General features: G+C 39.6%; 1 protein-coding gene across 3 annotated transcripts in view; it reads left to right on the top strand.

The window, feature by feature from the left end:
• Positions 1 to 1,400: 1,400 nt before the first annotated feature.
• TNPO1 (transportin 1) overlaps positions 1,401 to 20,309 on the top strand; it is a 73,447-nt gene continuing 54,538 nt past the window's right edge. The window contains exons 1-3 of one of the 3 annotated variants that reach the window (XM_064735416.1): positions 1,401 to 1,540; positions 18,207 to 18,380; positions 18,556 to 18,669. In XM_064735416.1, the coding sequence (XP_064591486.1) occupies positions 18,565 to 18,669 (105 nt within the window). In that variant the 5' untranslated portion in view covers positions 1,401 to 1,540; positions 18,207 to 18,380; positions 18,556 to 18,564. Of the gene's footprint in view, positions 1,541 to 18,206; positions 18,670 to 20,309 lie in introns of those variants that run through there. The other 2 variants (XM_064735417.1, XM_064735418.1) reach the window with 2 other exon arrangements.

Below are 20,309 nucleotides of genomic sequence, written 5' to 3'. Positions count from 1 at the left end.
TATTCAAGAAAACAACTAGTATTTAATTTGACTGTGGGCAGGATCTTCGATAGAGGGAAGAAGCATTTTGAATGTGCATATAACAGATCTTCCTGCACGAGATCTTCCTTTAGTACATAGTACTGAAGAGTTAATGTTTGCAAGATTACCAAACAGATCTTATGGAAACAAACAAACTGAGGTAACCGTTGGAGTAATAGACAATGAATGTGTTATGAGTATAAAATTCTGGTGTTCAGACCAGTTGTGTTTCCAGGTTTTCCTCTGCAATAATTAGGAAACATAGTGGGGTGCAATACTAGAGCTGAACTTGTGCAGCAACATTTGAGTGCTGACTTAGACAAGTGGCTGGGAAGCCCCGTTTATGGAAGACACTGTAAAAACTTTTGGTGTTGTGCAATCACAGTACTATGTGGGGTCATGGAAGGGTATGTGTATGTCAAAGAGGCAGACTGAGAGGAGTGTTTTAATGAGGATTGAGAGAAGACCATGAGTTCCAAGAGCAGAAGACACACAACAGGACCATAAGCAAAGTTTGTATCAAGAACATGCTTTTCTAAATGGTCAATAAGCTTTAGAAATTGGGTGAAAATTATCAGCTTTCACTGTTTAATAAAAAAGTAGCTAATGGTTACAGTCAAGGAGATAGGACTGCAGCACAATTAGAGATTGCTGCTGTAACTTGTTGGGGTGCTCACAGCCATGAACAAATGTGCAGTGGTCTTCTTGCCACGACAACTGGCCACACATCAAAGAATTATAGAATACAGTGGTTTGGGTTGGGAGTACTCTCCTCTGGACCTGTTCCAACAGGTCCATGCCTTTCTGGCATGAGGGCTCCAGAGCTGGATATAAAAGCCAGAGGGGAAGAATCATCTTCTTCAACCTGCAGGCCTCATGATTTTTGATGCAGCCCAGTATGGAATTCTTGCTCTCGGCTGCAAATGCACCTTGCCAGATCAAGTCCTGCTTTTCATACACCAGTACCGCCAAGTCCTTTTTCAGAGGGCTGCTCACAATCCGTTCACTCAATCCATTGGGAAGACCCTGCGTATGCACTTGCATTACCTGCCTAAGATGAAAGCCAGGATACGGTACCTTTACCGTCAGCCTCATATTTTATTTTCTGTTCTTTTTTTTGGCTCATGCGTCAGATACTTCCTGTAGAGCAGCTGCGGCCGGAGGGCTGCGGGCGTGAGGGGCTGCGGGCGTGAGGGGGCCGGCCTGGGGAGCCTTGCGTAGCCCAGGGAAAGGATTCCTGGGAGGAGCCCGTTAGCGCTGGGGGACCGTGAGGGGCAGGCGGGGCCGGGCGGCCATTTCAGCGCCGCTCCATCCCGCCCGCCGTTGCCAGGGTGAGAGGGGCAGCGGCGCCCCCGCCCCCGGCCCCGCCCCGCGGCCAATCGAGGGGCGGCGGCGGCCGAGCGAGGTTCCCTTTGTTCAGCCATTTCGGGGGCCGGAGCGGCGCCGCGCGGAGCTGTGGAGGGAGAGGTCGGGCCGCTCCCTCGCCACTCCCCTGCCGCCGGGCTCTGGGATGGTGTGGGTACGTGTCCGGGTTGTGAGGGGCGGGGTGGGACGTCCCATCCCCGGTAGTCACCTGCACCGCCTCGTGCCCCGGCCGATGTCAGGGGCCTCCGCGGTGCTGTTGGGCTGGGAGCCGTGGGGACTCGGCCGTGGGCTGCCTCTGCCGCTCGTACCGGGCATGGATGGATGGATGGATGGATGGATGGATGGATGGATGGATGGATGGATGGATGGAGATACGGGGCAGGCAGCGGCTGGAAGCTGAGGATCCGGGCAGACCCCCAAGATACCCCCTCCAGGCCCCCCTTTCCGCCGGCTCCTCCCCGTGTCACGGCTGGCGCCGTCTCCGCAGCATTGTGCCAGAAAGTGAAAGTCGCTTCAGGATAGAGGAACGTGGTGCTCTTTCCTACCGTGTTTTCTGGCGTGTGTAGGGTCCCTGCTGTACAGATTTGCCTAGGCGGGGTTTTAAATTTTCGTTCCGAAGAATTAGAGAGGCGAGAAATCTCGTGATTGTCTAGTACTGTGTTTGTATGGGAAGATCGTTAATTTAGGCACTCAGTGGAAATTGACAAGTGGAACTTGTGAACCTTCCGTGGGGCGACTGTACAGAGGACAGGAGCGCTTTCTGGGTTGATTAGTCTGCAAGATATTTGTCTCCTTGCTCTGAAGGTTACAATTCCTCTCACTTGACTTTCTGCTCAAGACCTGAGAAACTCTCCTACTACTGTGAGGATTGTTCTGCGATGAATTCAGGCCACCTCGGCTTCTTAACCTGTTTGCTTGTCCTCTTGCATAGTTAAGTAGTCCTTAATGTGGCATTCGAATACATCAAAAGGGTGGTTAAATGCTTACAACCCACATTGAATAAAAATTGACTTTGTTCCTTCTGGAAATTAGTAACTGAACAGAAAAAAAATAGACGTATACCCAAACTCTTAAAAGGAGCCTTTGATAGAATTGGAAGCTGAGCCCATAAATCTTCATTCTACATCTGCTGTGTGAACTGTAGTTATTTTTGAGTGGTATGTGGGAGGATGGAGGAAAGGTGCCTACAGTTGGGAAGAATAGTTTCCGTATGATCAAAATTACTTAAGAATGCATTTTTCAAGATTTAGCTAGCTTATACTCAAAACAGGATAAGACAAAAGAATAGTTGTGATGGTGTAGAGACAGATTACAAAAGCAGTTCATTGACTGTGTTAAAGGAGGAGAGCTTAGGTTAGAATTAATATTGACTAAGGACTGTGATTACTGTTGGATACAGGCGATGACACGTTTCATTGACTAATACAGGTGCAAGCACAGCTGCTTTATGAATGTAGACTTTTACTGGATTATGTGACATGCTTTTCCATTATATTTATGGAGAATCCAGTATAGAAGTCCTGGTATGTGGATATTCAATAAAGCAGATATGTGTGCCTAATTTTTAGCTTCAGGGATGGGGCCTGAAACCTCTTATAGTCAGGTGATAGGTATGCACAGAACTGTTCAGCAGACTGGCAGAGCTGTGGTGGAGTATATCCTGTTCATACTTCAGGCACACCAAGATGCTATGGCTACAAATGAGAGTGGAGGGAAGGCCAAGTATAATCCTCCTCCATCAAAGCTGATGTTCAGAATCTTTCCAGTTAAAGATCAGGGCTGAAATAGGGACTGATATTTTATCTTTTAAATGTCTTAATAATAAAGATCTTCTGTCATGGATCCAATGTTGTCAGAGTCATAAAAAAGGTTTTTGTCATAAAAAGTTTTGCAACAGTTTTATGAACTTGATATGCACTAATCAGTGCGTTATTATCAAGTTGTGCTGGTAACATGAAATAGGGAAGATATTTTCTTTGTTTTGTGTTTGAAAGGCTAGGACTGCTTTTCCATTACTTTCATGCCTTAATATGTTGTGATCAGTTTTGATCACAGAAATAAATTTTACCCATTAACTTGGTTCCATATTCTACAAGTATTTAACTACATGTAACAGTAGTATGTTTCAATCACTGCTTTCCACTCACTGTTTTACAGTATTGATTTGGATAATTGAGTTAGCTTTTCTACATACATTGATAGATTTCAGATATATACTATACAAGGTTTTTATTGCATGTATTGTACATATATAAATAATAATATATTCATATACAGAAAGATACTAATATAGCTATATTATGCAAGTCATACTGAAATTATTTTAAATGTCTCATTGAAAGAGATATAGTTGTATAGATCCACTGTTTGGTTTATGTATCTGACCTATCATGTACATGATAAAACACTGTTCATATTTATGCATGTATACATGGATGCCTTGGAATATGGCTATTTTTAGTAACAATATGAAATGAACCTCCAAATATCACTTTTAACCTTTAGGGGGTTTTCTTTTCCAAACCAGGCTCCAGAGTGAAATTTAAACAATTTAAAAACAATTGTTTGTTAATTTCCCATGTACTGAATGCATTTGAAATTTTGAGTTTGTGTATATGTCTGCATTTAGTGTGTATGTCCTTGTCTATGTGAGTCAAATCTCAAGGCATAAAATCAAATAAAATTTGTGTTTAAAGAAAATTTTTGGTTTTTAAACCTTGACTATAGAACAGAATCATACTTTTAAATTATTCTCCTATTAAGTAATTTAATTTTGTAGAGTATTTTCTACAAGTCATTGTGAGATACCCTTAAACACTGAAAATGTGCTGCTTATGGTGAGCCTTCCACTAAGTGCGTTAGTATAAATATTAGGTCAGTTCTATATATGAAAGAAGAAAAGACAACACAAAATGTTTTTGTCAAAGAATAGAAAATAGATAGCTGGTGGTACAAAGATGCAAGAAATTTTACTGTCTTATAATTAAAAAAGAACACACTTGCAGGAATGATGGTGTGATAGTACAGACCAGACATTCCCAATCCTAGTGGGTATATGATCATCGTCAGTTACTTCTGGCAGGGTCATGCTTTTCCAACCATGCCAAACCACAGCCTCATCTATGGCTCTTCTCCCACCTTCCCTACTGCATGTTCCTATCATTCAAGCTAGGATTGCAGTCCAATGCTCATATTTAAGCTTTTCTTGCACCCATAAAAGTTTATTCTTTATTTCAGACTTCAGTCACATAATTTCTCTTCCACATACCTATGTCAACAACCTTCACTTCCAGAAGGAAAAGTGGAACCTTGGCTTCCCCTGCATTCATGTACCTCCTTAATCCTGTTCTTCCTACTTTACCAGTTGTGGTCCCCTTCCTCTGTCGTGAACCAGAAGTGCACTCTGTGTGGGGACAGCAGAGGTATTAATTGTGTGTGGAGTGTGGGTGGTGGCTGCAGTAGTTCCGAACTGTTTCCTTGGGTTTTACAGAGGCCAGGGGGCCATTGCTGTGCTGGCTGTATAGGAGCAGTGAGACCCAGAATCTGTGGCTCAGTTAAGTTTTCAAACAGTCATAAGTGGCATTTGTGCTACACTTTGGCCACTTTTTTTATAGGCGAGGAAGAAAAATCAGTAGCAAACAAGCATGGAAAGGCCAGAGTAATTTTCATCAGAGACTAAAAAGCACACATTGCTGCTTCTACTAGATAAGCTAAATCAGTGCAAAAATCCAAACAGATATTTCAGTCTGTTTTACATCAGTTTTGCTTGAGTCAATTTATCAGGAAAAAAAGCCAAACTTAAATTGAAATAAATTATTTTTTCTTGTGCAGACAGGCCCCAAGCCATGTCTTTGGAAATCATGAGTGACTGCAGTCCATTAAATGTAATGCAAATAGATGAATTTTGCATAGGAGGCAGAAGCTTCAGTTGTTGAATCTGGCCCATGAAAAGTAGTTAAAACCAAACAAGACAAGCTTTGAATGAGAGCTTTTGAACAAATGGGAATCATATTAACAAGAACACAAGATTCATGTAATTGCATTCTTTGCTGTCATGTGAGAAAACAGACTCCACGTTAGTGTCTGGAGCAGAGATACTTTTGGAGCTCCTTGAAAAGGAAATGGAAGTAGGTCAGTTGATGAGGGGAAATGGTTGGTTTGAAAAAACTTAATTTTGTTTCATTATTCTCTGTAACACAGAGAGTACATAGCCCTAAGCGCAAATATATTTCAGATACCTTCCTGTCTTAACATTTTTTAACCTCCTGTAAGTAAAAATTTATTTGGTCATTTGATTACATTGACAAATGACTTCAGACACCCTCCTTCCAAAATCTTCCATGTATCTGTAGAAGACTTGGTATAGTCTCCTTCTGATTCTCCACTAAAAAGTGGGTAACACACTGTAACTTCACAGTTTTTTGCTTCTGGAAATCAATTCCCTCAGGAGATAATTCTGTTCGTTTTCTGAGTGAATGTGTACTTGCCATATATTTTACAATCTGTGATGGTAGTATGTTTTTCTGTTTAGCAAGGAATCCTATCTCAAGGATTGTCCATTCCAGTGGTTCTCTTAATTTCTTGGTGATTACACAGAATCAAAATAGCAAACAAAAATCAAATACAGCACAATTGGCAGTATTCAAAGCATTCCTCATTTGCATTGTGCATCTCAAGGTATGCTGTGTTTTGATTGCTACTTGCAGTTGTAGTCTTTCAGATGCGGGATGAAAAAGATGATGCTGATGAGGAAATTCTAGGTTAGTCTTGAATGTAAACACCGCTGAGTTCAGCCGTTGGGTGGATTGTTTTGTTTGTTGGTTCTATTTTTATTCTCAGCTATTGTTGCATAATGTTTTAAAAAGAAATATTTATTCTAGATATAAGAAAATTAATATAGTATTTGAAGATGCATTTTTAATATTTTAAATATTTTTAATAGTTAATAATATGAATTTTTGTATCAGCACATGAGATTGAGAATTACCAATCATTGTGAATACTGTCCTTACCGTGTATCTTTTGTTCTACGTAACACAGCTAATGGATCATAGTGAGGCTTTGACAATTTTGGCTCCATTTTGGGGTGTGATTCTCTCTCTTTTTTTTTATTTTATTTTTTTTAAGGTTAAATGAGATAGCAGAGGCTGCCTGTTGACGATCTCTTTGTAGTCCTGCTTTGGGTAATAGTGCCAATTTAATTTAACATAAGGACAATTTCTTAACCGAAATTATTTCTTGGAGCATAGGAGAAATAGTATACCCCAGAAACAAATAACTGTTCTGAATTGTATGAGGGCATACAAGTTGGACCTAAAATGTGGTGGAAATTTTAAATGTTGGCCAGTGAATTATTCATAAACTGACTTGGTATTTTTGCAAATAAAAGGAGGTATTTCTATATATTTGGTTCTAAAATTTTACAAGTAGGAAGAACAATAATAGAAAATAATATTTTTTCTTCATATTTTCTTCTTGCTCTTGTTTTATCAGAGATAATAGCAAAAATCCTAAGTCTTAGAATTGAGTGTGATAAAGTGATAAATAAGAAAGTAAGACATTAAAAATTAATTTGAGAATTTGATATCGCTGATAAAATATTATATGTCAGAAGGAATTCTAGAAAAGGTGCTGTAATACATGGTTCTGAGCTCTGCAACATCCCTTCTAGTGTCTTCTGTGGAGCTTACAAAGAGGTACCTCAAGTTCAGAGCAGTTAGATATAGTGTAATATTTTCATTGCAATTTAATCCTTGGGTCCTCCAGAAGATGATACCAATGTAAGATAATAAAATTGATTAAGATATATAAGATAATAACATTGCAACAGTAGTATGTAGATTAATTACTTCATCCCTGTTATAGGTAGGCCTGAAAGAAGGCAAACAAATGTTTACCTTAGTAAAGTTCAGCTATCCTGTTCACATTTTCTGTAAGTGTTAAATAGAGAAAACTATTTATAATACAAGCATCCTTTAAGATTACGCTAATTTAGTTGAAAATGTGTTTGAAGCTAACCTCTGTTTTCCTCAGTTAGACTTTTCTGTTTGATTTTGAAATTCTGAAAAAATATTAAAGTCAATATTGGTTTTATCCATGCTGAATGGCTTTAACACTCTCAGTGTTAAAACATCAGGCAAGACCATTTTTTATAAAGTGTTTTCATTTATATATATGACACCTTGTATGTAAGACATTCAGTACATTGTCAAACAGTCAGTTTTGTTATTGAAGCTAATTTGAAAGGAGTTAAAAAACTTGGCTGCCTTATTATGCAGAAAATAGCTTTTTTTCCCCAATTTAATATATAATTTTATATTTAATTTTTACTTATGGTAGTGCCCAGAAGCCAAACATATGCAGCTCTAACATGTCAGATGTGTAACAAAACAGCCCTTTCTGCATATGGTTTACAACTGAATTACAAAATAGCATATAAATGTTTTCCAGTAGGCAAATACAGGGAGAATAAGAAGTATGAAAGAGACTTAAGACCTCTGTGAATATTTCACCTAAAGAGAATTTCCACATAAAATGTGAGAAAGGTTAGAAGGTATCTTGGAATGCCTTTTGCATTACACATTTTAAAGGGTATCATATGAGAAAGCATGGTGCTACGGTCAATAAATTGATCCTCAAGGTGAAGATCATAAAATCACTAGCAGGGAAAAAAGACCATGCTCTGCATTATGATAATGTTTAAGAACTGTTATATAGGGGAGCGATATTAATTTATTATCTTGGCTATAGCCAGTTTAGCCTGTGACTGTAGTTTAAACTTTTCATGAGTTTATGTTTCATGTACTGATTGCATTACTTTTTTAAGACAAAGATGATATGTAGAGTGCAAGCAAATTTATTTAGTGGAGTTGGTGAAGTGATTTGCAACTGGTTTTTATTAAAAATGTATTTAAGCAGCCTTCAATTTATTATATGACCTATGCATTTAAGGCAGACTGAATTATTTTGAATTACAGTTTCTCCACTAAATAAATTTCTTTTATCTTTGTGCAAGGAAAAAGAAAACCAAACCTTTAAAAACCTTTAATTTTTTGTTTTGTATTAGTTGTTTTGTTTGTAGCATTTTAAAGGAATTAATTTACATATGTATCATTTAGACTAAAGAACTGATCTCAGCAAGTAGTCTCTGATTCAAATATTTGATTAGGAATTATTTTATTATTTAGTAATTTAAATACTTTTATGTTGGTTTGTGGAGGATATTTTAATATCCTCCACAAACCAACATAAAAGTATTTAAATTACTAAAATATAAAAAACTTACAACCTAAATAAGAATTACAAATAAATTCCTCATCAAATAAATTCCTCATCCTCAGTCTGAGTTGTATTTTTAATGTTCAGATTCTTTAAGCTTGTGTTGCTTTTCTAACCCAAATGCGTGATGTACTTCTAATTTAATTTTTGGTTTCTAATGTTTCTTCTTTCATGAAATGCTACATTTTAACCAGAAAGGTAAAAGACTTGCTAAGGAGACTGGCAGCAAGTTGATTAAGGCTGCATTAAACTGCCCAAGGAATTTTATGGGATCATTCATCTGTAGAGTAACAATCTCTCTCTGTGCAGAAACAGCTATGTAGCCACTTCAGCACAGGAGCTTTAGGTAGGGTGAATTGCTTGCCTTCAGACTTGCTTGCAATTTCATTTATACTGGTTTGACATTGCTTCAAAACTGATCTCACAGGTACAGTTGTGAGAATACTTTTTAAAAAAAAACAAGGCTAGAAATGAGAGAATACAGTAAGAATTAAACTGTTGTAGTTTTGGTTTTAAATTACTTCCTGTATTTGTGCCTTTTTTTAAACTAGATAGTGTAAGTCCACAGTCTACCTGTAATTAGTCAGTGATCTCTTAACACTCATTGCTGGAAAGGGCCGTGAAGATGTGTGTAGAGGAACTCCTTCAGTTTTCTTCTGTGATGTCTGTTGGCTTCAAACTATAGCAACTTGAATATCTTGTTTATTTGGAAATCTGTGACCTCTCCAAAACCTCATCTTCAGATGTCGTATTCAAGAGCATTTAGAATATGACTTAATATGCTTAAACTGAAAAAGTTTAAGCATTTTTCCAGTGGCCCTTGTATTAGATATTCACTGTGCATCTAATAATTGAAACAGTCTTCACTCCTAAGATCTTTCCTTGCCACAATATTCAGTCAGTTTTATTTCTTTGATCAGATGAAAACTGGAAATTTTCCGTAGGAATTTTTAATACTGTTTTAATTTGTATCAGTAATCTGTCTTTAATAAGACAGACATTTTTCTGTTCTTTTGTAGTTGTCTCACAAAATTTCTGCCAAGTTAATCTTAAAGCACTTGGATTGTAACTGTTGTATTAAACAATCATACATTCAACTCATGTAATTTCTTACCATCTGAAAATACTGATATTCAGAGAAGGCAAAAACATTGTTTTTGATGTGTCTGCAAATTCCACTGTGTATATAGATGCAGAAACAGTTTGGGGGTGGCAGTACTTCTGCCTTTATCCATCATGTTTTATACTCCCTTGTTCATCTGAGGCTTCCAAAGGAGTGTGCAGTCATTTTTTAGCATTTTCATTAAGATCAATAGGTCCTATTTCATTATTTACCTTAAAAGTTTTGCTTCTCTGATTAGGGTGGGTAGTGTGTAATCCTTTTGTTAATGTGTATGATTGGAGCAGTTGACTGCTCTCACTGATGAACACATTCTCTTTTGGAAGAAGCTCCATTCCAGATCAGTAATTATTTCTTCACCCTTTTCCACAAGGATGTAATTTCAGAATATTTATCTGACATTAGAGACTAGAGAGCACCCTGAACTCAGGCTTACTGGATAAGATTTAATTCCAGTTTCTTTCTGAAGGTTTCTGTAGATCTTCCATTTGTGTACCTGCCTGCTCATATATGACTCCACTCATTTATCCCTATGCAGGACAGATAACTACATGCAGGGACTAACTAATAGAAACTGAAATACTGCCATTTCCTTGAGGCAACAGCACCTTAAGAGCCTTAGATGAGCCACTCACTGCAGTAAGGAAATTCATCAGCTATGCAGGGAAAAATACACTAGCATTCCATTGCAGTGACCAGTGATGATGTTTCAGCCAGCACTGTTGCTGTCAGCATTGCAAGTATCACCAAAGCACCACTGTTGTTACCAATGACAGATCAGACAGTGGTGGTGTCACTGACAGGTGCATGTCCTAGTGCATGTTCTGTGTGTAAAGGTTTTAAAACACATAAGAGTGTTCAGAAAAGGACTGGGAGGAAAGTAGACGAGTGTGTGGTTCTGAATTCTGTGTACCCTGGGATGCAAGGTATTTTGCCAAGAAGTAAAAATAACACCTAATCCTGATTAATCAGGTCTTAAGGCTCCCAATATCATTTTTACCTTGAACTCTGTACTGAATTCCAAATTATGCCTGATGGGCTTTCCAGAGGAGACTTCTCAGTATTTTGAGTTTTCTTTACAGTTGGTTCCTTTATAGTGGGTGCATACTATGAAAAGACAGTGATATGATTTAAACAGTGTAAAATACCTAATTTTAATTGGGAGACCAAAAGATTTAATTTTTTGTATTTTGTTTTAATTTAGCTTTTCCACAATAGATTGTTTTTACCTCATTTATACATCAAAACATACTTAAAAATACATATGCCATTTGAATTGTATTTGTTACTTCTTTCTACTAGCAAAAAGTCTTCAGCACCTTTACAAGTTCTCTTTCTTATTTAGTGAGATTGCTAATTTTTACCCTCTTATGTGTTATTATTTTTTACAGTTGTTAAGATAGCGTTGTACAAAAAGGAATTTAAATTAGTGAATTGTTTCATGGGGTATATATCTGTACTTTATAAATATTTTGCACAAAACTTGGTTGGTTTATAAGCACCTACATATTGGCAACAACTAGAGAACTATGATGTATTTTGGTTCATCATTGTACAGATTTTTTTTAACACTAGCTTAAAAACAGATTCCCACCTACTTAGATTAAGTTTTTTTAAATAATGGTGAATAACCTTATTTTAAATAAACAATGCATTCTTTTCATGGCCAAGAACTTCCCCAAATTTGTCACTGTTCCATGATGAAGTGTAATCTTCTTTACATTTGCTGTATTTAATTTTGGGATGATTTTGTCTGCAAACATTATTGTAAAAGAAGAGCAGCAGATGTTTATCATGTGCCTGTGCCACCAGGGCTCACGCACAGGCCCTGTCTGTCTTGCCTAAACCATTGTGAGAGGAAAGAGCATCATGGAGTCTCTCACTGTATGACATTCCTTCCAAGATTTGCAGGGACCACCTGCTCAACCATGCAGTAAGTCAAAACAGGAATCATGCATCTGTTAGTGTCTTTATTTTTATTAATCTCTGTTAGTTGATAAGAATGAATGTATACCTGAAGGAAAGCGAATGCTAGAATTTCAGGGATTGCATCTCTTTTTTACAGCCTTATACTCATCCATGCATATGGTTATTTTCAGCTGTAACTTTGTAAGTTAAATCTACTAGTTTCCTCAGATGTTTTCAAAAGTCTGCATTCTGAACTATCATAAGGAACAGGTTCAAAAGCTGTGTATCATCTTCATTTTTGTCTGCATCTTGGGGAAGCCTGAATTACCAAGTGGAAAAACTGAAGTTCAGCAAAAATCCTCCATTAGATACCATTTGCTTTGCCTCTTACAGCTCAGACAAAGAAATCTTACTGTATACTGTAAGCAGGGAGTAGAATAGGGCTCATATGCACTTGACACTAATAATGCTTAAAACAATTTTAAGCAGGCAAAAAGCACATGCTGGATTTCAGACATAAAATTTGACAGTAGAGGTTTAAATAAGACTGGACTTGCAAGAATGATGCTTTTCATCCTTTGTACACTCCCTCTACCATTTAAGATTTTAGCTGATTGATCTGGTAGTCTTTGTCACAAATTCATGAGGTGATGTTTTTCTCAAACAGCTCTCCACTGAGTTTTAGATTGTTTTCTGACTGTCAGCATCAAAAGTATGTATTTCCATTGTAGTATCCAATGTGTGTGATTGTAGTGGGGCAAATAATTTTCCACTTGGTATCTCTAGCTGTGGAAATGAAATGATCATAGAATCATCAAGATTGGAAGGGATCCAAAAGCTCATCCAGTCCAACCACCTGTCCAGCAGAATCACTGTCACCACTAAACTACATCACCCAGTGCCAGGTACAGAAGCCTGTTGAACACCTCCAGGCGTGGTGACTCCACCACCTCTTTGGGCCACCTGTTACAATACTTGACCACCCCAACAGTGAAATTTTTTTTCTAATATCAGAATCTCACCTGTCTCAGCTTAAGGTAATTTCCTCTTGTCCTCTCATACTGATACATTTGAAGAGATGGTGCATCCTTGTCTAGATTAGTTGATCAAAGGCATTTTAAGCCTAGATCTTTGCAGTTTTGCACTGTCTACAACTTCATTCAGCTGGACATTTCATTAATGATAACAGTGGTGTTATCATTAATGTGTTTCATCCTGTCAAAGCAGAATTTGAAATCAAAATGGTTGTAATGATTTTTTAGTTGGTGAAAGCTTGGCTGGTTTTTGTCCCTGTAGCTGAAAATGTTGTGTGTCTAATTGAACCCATGAAACAGCAAGAGATTTGGGTTTCAGTTCTGACCTGTAATAAGCCTGTGCTATATATTGGTGTTTGTTATCCTAATTTGAATTAAGTCTTAATTGTTCTATGAAACAAGGAATATTACCACATGCTGAGGCTGGTCATCCATTTTATTTGCATTGGTGTGATGGTTTTGTACCTTCATATATGTGGAAACTGTATTGCTGTGCTCTTTTCTCTATGCTCATTTGGTGCATAAGAAGCAGAGGTATTCATTAAATAAAGAGGGAATGTACTTCTGTCAGTAGGGTGGAATTACAGGCTGTCGGTTTTCCTGAGTACTATTTCATCTGTTCAATGGGATTCCACAGTGCAGGCTTTTACAGACATTATCTGCAAAAAGAAATACTGCTCCTCACTTTTTAGGAAAAAAGCCGTGAAATCATGGATGGTGACTGCAACAATAATGAGCCATAACAGCTCTTCTTTTCACAGCAGCATCAGTGTAACCAATTTCATGAGCAGATACCTTGTTGTAACTGTAGATACCCTCAGCAAAAGTCTATCATCAAATTGATGATATTCTACAGGCAGCAAATCCCATTACAGATTTATTTGCCTCAAATATTGAAATCCCAGTGCTCTAGGAAATTTGAGTTCAGCTTCATTACGAGGTGTTGTACTATGGGAACATTTGTACACATACACAATTTCTAGTTTCATACACAACATAAGACAGAATGAACTCTAGCTAGAATTATCTCAGGAGGGTAGAAAGCTAACATTTCTCTCAGTTTCTTCAGCTTATTCAGCTCCTAGACCTACTGACCAGAGAGAATGAATAACAGTAGGAAACAAAGGTCAGTTAACAGTACACAAATCTGAAGTTATATTACTTCAAAGCCCAGATATTTGCTGCTTTGAATGTTGTTGTCAAATTGCTCCTCTGAGGTAGAAGTAGTTCTGTCTATAGGTAATAAAAAAGTTTTTTTTTAAGGTAGTCTTAATCCTACCAATGAAGCACATTCTTAGTTTGGTACATTTCACAAAACTTTTTTCTTTAGACCAAGGCTTATGATTATATGATGCATCATGTTGAATTTGGTTAATCTTTTGCTAGGTGATTTTCGTATTGGTCTTTTGTCATCCAGTGTGACATTGAAGAGCTCTTAAAAATTAGGGGTTTTTTGCAGCCTTAGTTACGAGGAGGAGATTCCACTCCATTTGGCAAGTTAATACCCTTTGTGCTAGTCTTAACCACAAAGTTCTACCTTCAACAGAATTACACTTGCAGTAGGGGAATTGCTTAGTGTTGCATTAGAAAACAGTAAGCCTACAGCCTCTTCTGTCTCTGATTTTTATACAACACAAATTAATGTTGAGACTCCATCTTAAAAATATTCTTCTAAAGTTTGCTTTATTTCTGTTTAAAACAATCCTTATATCATAACCAATCAGCCCTGGAAAACTAGAAAATTAATTTCATAGACATTTCGGTGAGGCACACAAAATCCTTTCAAACTGTCTTTCTGGTGTCTCCTTAGTAACCTCTCTGGTGTGCTTCACAGGGTCAAACTGTCTTCTTCCTAAGACTATTCAAATTAATTGTGTAGTAAATGTTACTCTCGTATCATACAGCTGAACTCAGACTACATCAAATGTTTCAGAATGGATGCTTATTTGATATGTTGGATGTGAGGTCTACCAGTATTCTTTTTAAGTGAAAGCTTAGGGCATGTCTCCAGGCACAAAGCATTGCAAAATAGTATAGCAGTAGCTATTCTGCATGAGCTCCTTCACATAAACACATTTATTCTGTGCTATGAGAGCTTTTTTCCTGCTTTTCTTAATCTACATCACTCTTAGCTTGACATAAGAGGGTTTACACAGAAAGCTATTATGGAATATGTGTTATTTCCTTGGTGCATATAATCCTTTGCAGAAAAACACTGTAAGCAGTTTGTGCAGAAATTCAGAAGGCTGAATTTTAGCAATTGATTGAATGATTGATTACCATTATTAAATACCAATATTATGGGTTACAGTGCCTGAATTTTATGGTAAGAAGAATGCTATTAGAATTCTCTCAAAAATTTAAAAAATATTCTAATATTACCAATGGAATAAAACTAAAGAATGGGAAAAATTTTCTAAAGGATTAAGTGGCTGAAACTGTCTAACAGTTCTGAAATTAGGACTGTTTTGAGAATTAATTTTTCCTAGAGAATAATTACTTGAAACTAGTTTCAAAACCACTGGCAGTGAAAAGTTGTAGTTTCCAAATGTACAGCTTGGAATTGATGTCATTTGAGGGATGGGACATCTTTCTGGCAGTGCAGATCTCAGTCTCTTTTCTGGTTGATTGTTGGGAGGGATTTGCACCAGTTTCCTGTTTCTTTTGTAAGTACACTGAGACTGGAGGGATGGGGTAGGTATTCTATTATGAATCTCCTATTTGTTCTGTCTGTATGTGTTTTGACTGTCAGTTAATACATGTTGCTGATCAGAAACCAGATTCTAATCCAAGTTCCTGTTAGCATCTGTTTATAACATAATGAAAAGCAACAGGAGAGATTAAAAGACCTAGAACCAAATGCTTTCCAATGTGATGGTAAGGACACTTTGCAGAAAAAAAGTTGGGTTAATCATCTTGGGCAGAAGCGAGAATCAAAGCCTGTCTCATGCATTCACAGCTACTACTCTAAGAAAACCTGGATTTTGAATAATTTAGCAGCAGTACATATTGTAGCCATTTCTTTTGTTTCCTTGTATGCCAGGTATGTGTCATTTCAGCCTTAATGGATAATTCTGGGAGGGAAATGGAAGAGGTCAAGAAAAAAGAAGAAAAAAAATTGTATAGGCTTTTTGTGGACACTTAAGTAGAAAATTGCAAGGTCTGTGAAGAGATAAATATCTTAAAGATATAGGTGTTTGGGCATGTAATTGTTTTGTTTGTTTTCAGTATTACACATTGTGATAATAGTGGATTATGGTTAGTGCATGACATCTGAAGTCTGGATAACAGAGAAATCAAATGTTCCTCAGCATTAATAAGGCTTCTATCTTCAGAGAGCTTCTGTAATCTTAAATTATATAGATGAAGTGTGTCAAATTTAATTCTGCTGCATTTTGCTGATCAAGTGGGATGAACCAGGCTGTGTTTTGGAGGGTAGCATTCATGCCTTTGGTACTTGTTTAACATTGATTCTGATTTCCTTTCTATACAAGAAGATTCTTCCTTGGGGAAAATAGGTAGTAGAAAACAAAAAAGGCATGGCATACAGATATATAAATGCAATACAGAAATAAACTTTTTTTTTTTTCTGTAATGCTTTCAACCCAAAGGTTTTTTCCTTGTCTCAGCCAAATTATTTTGATTTCTGCTTCCTTACGTAATTTGGAGGACTAGAGATAGGTTCCTCCTCCGGTTTCATACAGGTTTCATATATAGAAGCTGAAGGAGACACCTCATCTTGCAGAATACCTTCTCATCTTGATAATGTCTCATAAATTATTCTAACCTGTCTTCAAGGATGGTCATGTAAAGCAGTTAGACATCTCCACTAGATGTCTTCTGTAGACGCTCCCATTCATACTTCAATTTGTAGGCTTTTTTCTGTCCTTTCCACTGCTGAAGTGGAAATTCTTACCAGGACTGAATTCTAGTTACATTCTTGGAAAGGAAACTTATCATCTTCTTGGCTATGGATCCATGCCATGCTTCTCTACCTGCTCTTTCCTGTTCTGTCTCTCAATCTTCCTTTCTTTCCCTTGTTTCCCATCTTTAATGTTGTTCTTCTTTAGCACACTTTGTTTCCAGATAATATTAGATATAATCCTTGTGTCAAAATTTCTGAATAGTAACTTTTGAAGCTCTAATCAAGTTCAAACTTGACAGATGTGGGAGAAGTCTCAAAGAAACATCAAGTTTCTACAACCTTACTTCTAATGCACAGTTAGGTGAATGAGCCCACATTAGCTCTTTCCTGATTTGTTGGACTTCAGCTTTCATCTGTTAGAGCTATGCACACATCCCAGAAAGATCTCTCCTGCCCATACAGTGGGAGCCATTAACATCAGTTTTAATGGTGTGTATCAAAATCCTTTTGTTTTGACATGTTCCTATACTGGAGGGAAATGAGTGGAGATTCACCCTGATCAGAAAAATCTCATGTAAATCTTGTGCCTATTCTTTCCTACTAAGTAGTGGCATGTCTTTATGTACTTGCCTTATTGACTTCATCTTTAGGTACAGCAAACTCTCAAGAGGTGCTCAGCTTTTGTTGTCTCCCAAAAAGTCCTGTGATAACTACAGCACTAGTTGCAATACTGATTTTGTCTCCTTCAATAATATCATCACATAGTAATAGAAGAAAAGTTAGCTAAGGACACTTCTTAGAACCTTGGACTGGACAGTCAGTGTTGGGGAGGTGAGACAAAGAGGCATGCAGCAAATTATCTGGGATGCACCCTAGGAATCAGTAGTGTTCCCTGTCCTCAATGCTTCTGAACAGTTGTTACAGCTGAGATTGTAACGTTTCAACTGAGTTCTGTACTGCAGCAGAAAATAGTTTTCATGTCAAGTGAGGTGCTTACCCAGTGACTAAAAGTAAGGTTATAAAAACCAGGGAATTACTGTCTTTCACTTTCACGTTTTAGACCAGTTTTAAACAGCATGTATTATTCTGTTAGTATATTACATTAAAATAACTGCATACATACATGTGTAGTGCATATTTTACATATATACATATGTATCTAAATTATCAACTTTAACTCGAGATCTCCCGTGATATATTTTGGGTCTAAGTTTAAGTTACAGTGGATATTCAAAGCAATTTCTCTGGAGTTTGCACGCCCCAACCTCCCCCTACTTCCATGAGTACTTTGTCCTGTTCCCTCTTTACATGCGGAATTGGGAACTTCTGAGATCTGCTCAGCTCTCAGCCAAATGACGTAGATGTGCAGCAGGTACCACGTTCCTGACCCCGGGCTCTTATTTCGCGCCCGCACATCTCTTCCGTGGCAAGGCGGGAGCCTCGCACTCGTTGCCGGGCGCTATCCCAGGGGGCTGGGCCGGGCCCGGCCCGGGGCGTCCCTCCGCTCTTCGCCTGTCCCGTTCGCTGGAGGTTTCTGTCTGTTCTCGGGTGGGCGGCGTGGGCTCCCCGTTTCCCGTCGGCCAGGACTGAGGTGCTCGCGTTCTGTCGCCCGCAGGCTCCTGGCAGTGTGGGACGCAACGGGGAAAGGCGGACGGCGGCGCCGGCGGCCCCGAGGCGGCCCGGGCGGGCGGAGCCGTGCCCGGCGCTAGGACCCAGCAGGACGCGAGGCGGCTCTTCGGGCCGGATTATAAATTCGTCGTGACTCAGTCTCTGCTCGGCGCGGAAGCAGGTCGGTGGCCTGCGTCTCTCCAGCGGCTGCTGGGGTGCGTGGGGGCACTAGAGCCGGAGCGGAGCGGGCACTGCCGCGCCCGTTCCCCGGCCCGGCCTTCCTTCATCTCCGCCCGCCCCCGCCCGGGCCCTGCCGCGCCGCCAACCGCGGCCGCCCGTTGTCTGCTGTTTTCCAGACAGCCAAGATGGAGTACGAGTGGAAGCCCGACGAACAGGGGCTCCAGCAGATCCTGCAGCTGCTCAAGGAATCCCAGTCTCCGGACACCACCACGCAGAGAGCCGTGCAACAAGTATCCTTGGCCGAGGCTGGCGGGGCCCCGAGAGTGGGCCGGGGGTGGCCGTGGGCGGGCGGGGTGAGCGTGGCCTGCGCGGCAGCGGGGCCGGCGCTGCGGCAGCTGGGCCTGCCCGGCTGGGCCCGGCCGGGGAGCCGCCGCAACGCGGGAGGCCGAGCCCTGGCCGGAGCGGGCAGCCGTGGCGCGGCGTTTGAACCGCCGAGGCGGCCTGTGGGCCGCGGAGCCGCCTTCACCCGGCGGGCACTGGGCACCTGTTGCTAGCCCAGAGACAAGGGCCGCTTTGGGTTTGACCATAGGAGGCCTTTTTTCAAATTTATTTATTGATTTTCAAAGCGGTCACGTCTCCTCCGATATCCGCCGCTCTTTCGGGTTCCCCCGCCCAGCCCCCAGGGCGGCCAGGCGGGAACGGGGCCCTCGGCCCGGCGGGTCCCGCCGAGGGGGCCGGGAGTGTCCCGCGGGGTGTGCCCGCTGTCCCCGCGGCAGAGAGGGGGCGAGCTGGAGCCTCTCGAAGTAATCTGGCGCCGGGGTTCGAGGTGAAAGCCGTAGCTGGTGTGGGTAGTGCTGCTGGTAGAGCCGCTGCCTGCGCGCCCTCGTGGGCCTGCTGGTTCTGACACTACGCATTTTGGTGCGTGGTGAGGATGTTTTTATTTGTCTGGAAGCTTGATCCTGAAACTAGGCTCTTTAAAATTCACGAAAATGAGGAGCTCTACAGTACGTAGTTTCTTGTACTGCTTTGATTTGGTGTTGTGGATTGATGTTTTTTCACTCCCATCCCTCCTCTTCCCCTTCCCACCGCGGCCCTCCCCCCAACCCCTCCCTACTGGCTACTCTTCATTGTAGAAGTAATGAATACCAAGGTTTTAAGGAGTAAGGATTGAGAAGGCAAAACCTTAAATTAGTACTGATAGAAGCATAGGCCTTAAAAAGTAAAGGCCTCATTTATTGTTTCCTGCTCCTTGCACTAGCCATAAGTGCTATGAAATTTATAGAAGTGCTGAAATTCTATGAGGAGTTTGTTATCTGGATCTCTTTTTATTTAACGCATTTTCTTGAAGGTGCTCAGAAGGCAACAGAGTTTATTTAAGTAGGTAAGAACATATGTGTCTGTAAACATTTATATTAAGAGTTTAGATTTAAGCCAAATTTGCTCCACTTCTAGACTTTTGTAGCAAATGCAATGACTGTCAGGAAGGTGCTCCTGTCTGAAAAGTGAAGGTCAATTGCATCTTGACCATCTTGTTCTTTCAGTTGTGTTCTAAATTTTTAAAATATGATTGCTTTCTTTAAAAAATCCTAAACAGAAGAGTCTAAAGAAGTAGTCTTCTGATAATGCCCCAAGCTTAAACTGATGCTCTTTAGTATTTAACATATCAAAGTGTTTATGGGAACAATGCTTATAGCGTAACTTTACTGTAAAATTACACTTTAAAGCTTTGCTTCAAATAATTTAATTACATCTTGTTTGTTTATTGAGCTATAGCATCATATATTCATGACGGGCAGTATAAGTGATGCTGTCTGTCTTGATGATGTATAGAACTTAACTGAACGAAAGTCCTTTTAACTAATGCTTGAAATTCTTTTTAAGTGATAGCGAAAACTCCCTGCTATGTCGATGTTGGCTAGTAAAAGTTAGT

The sequence above is a fragment of the Zonotrichia leucophrys genome, chromosome Z (assembly GCF_028769735.1).
Source record: "Zonotrichia leucophrys gambelii isolate GWCS_2022_RI chromosome Z, RI_Zleu_2.0, whole genome shotgun sequence".
NCBI lineage: Eukaryota > Metazoa > Chordata > Aves > Passeriformes > Passerellidae > Zonotrichia > Zonotrichia leucophrys.
The sequence above is the reverse complement of the archived record's forward strand: the minus strand, read 5'-3'. Positions and strand labels throughout refer to the sequence as shown.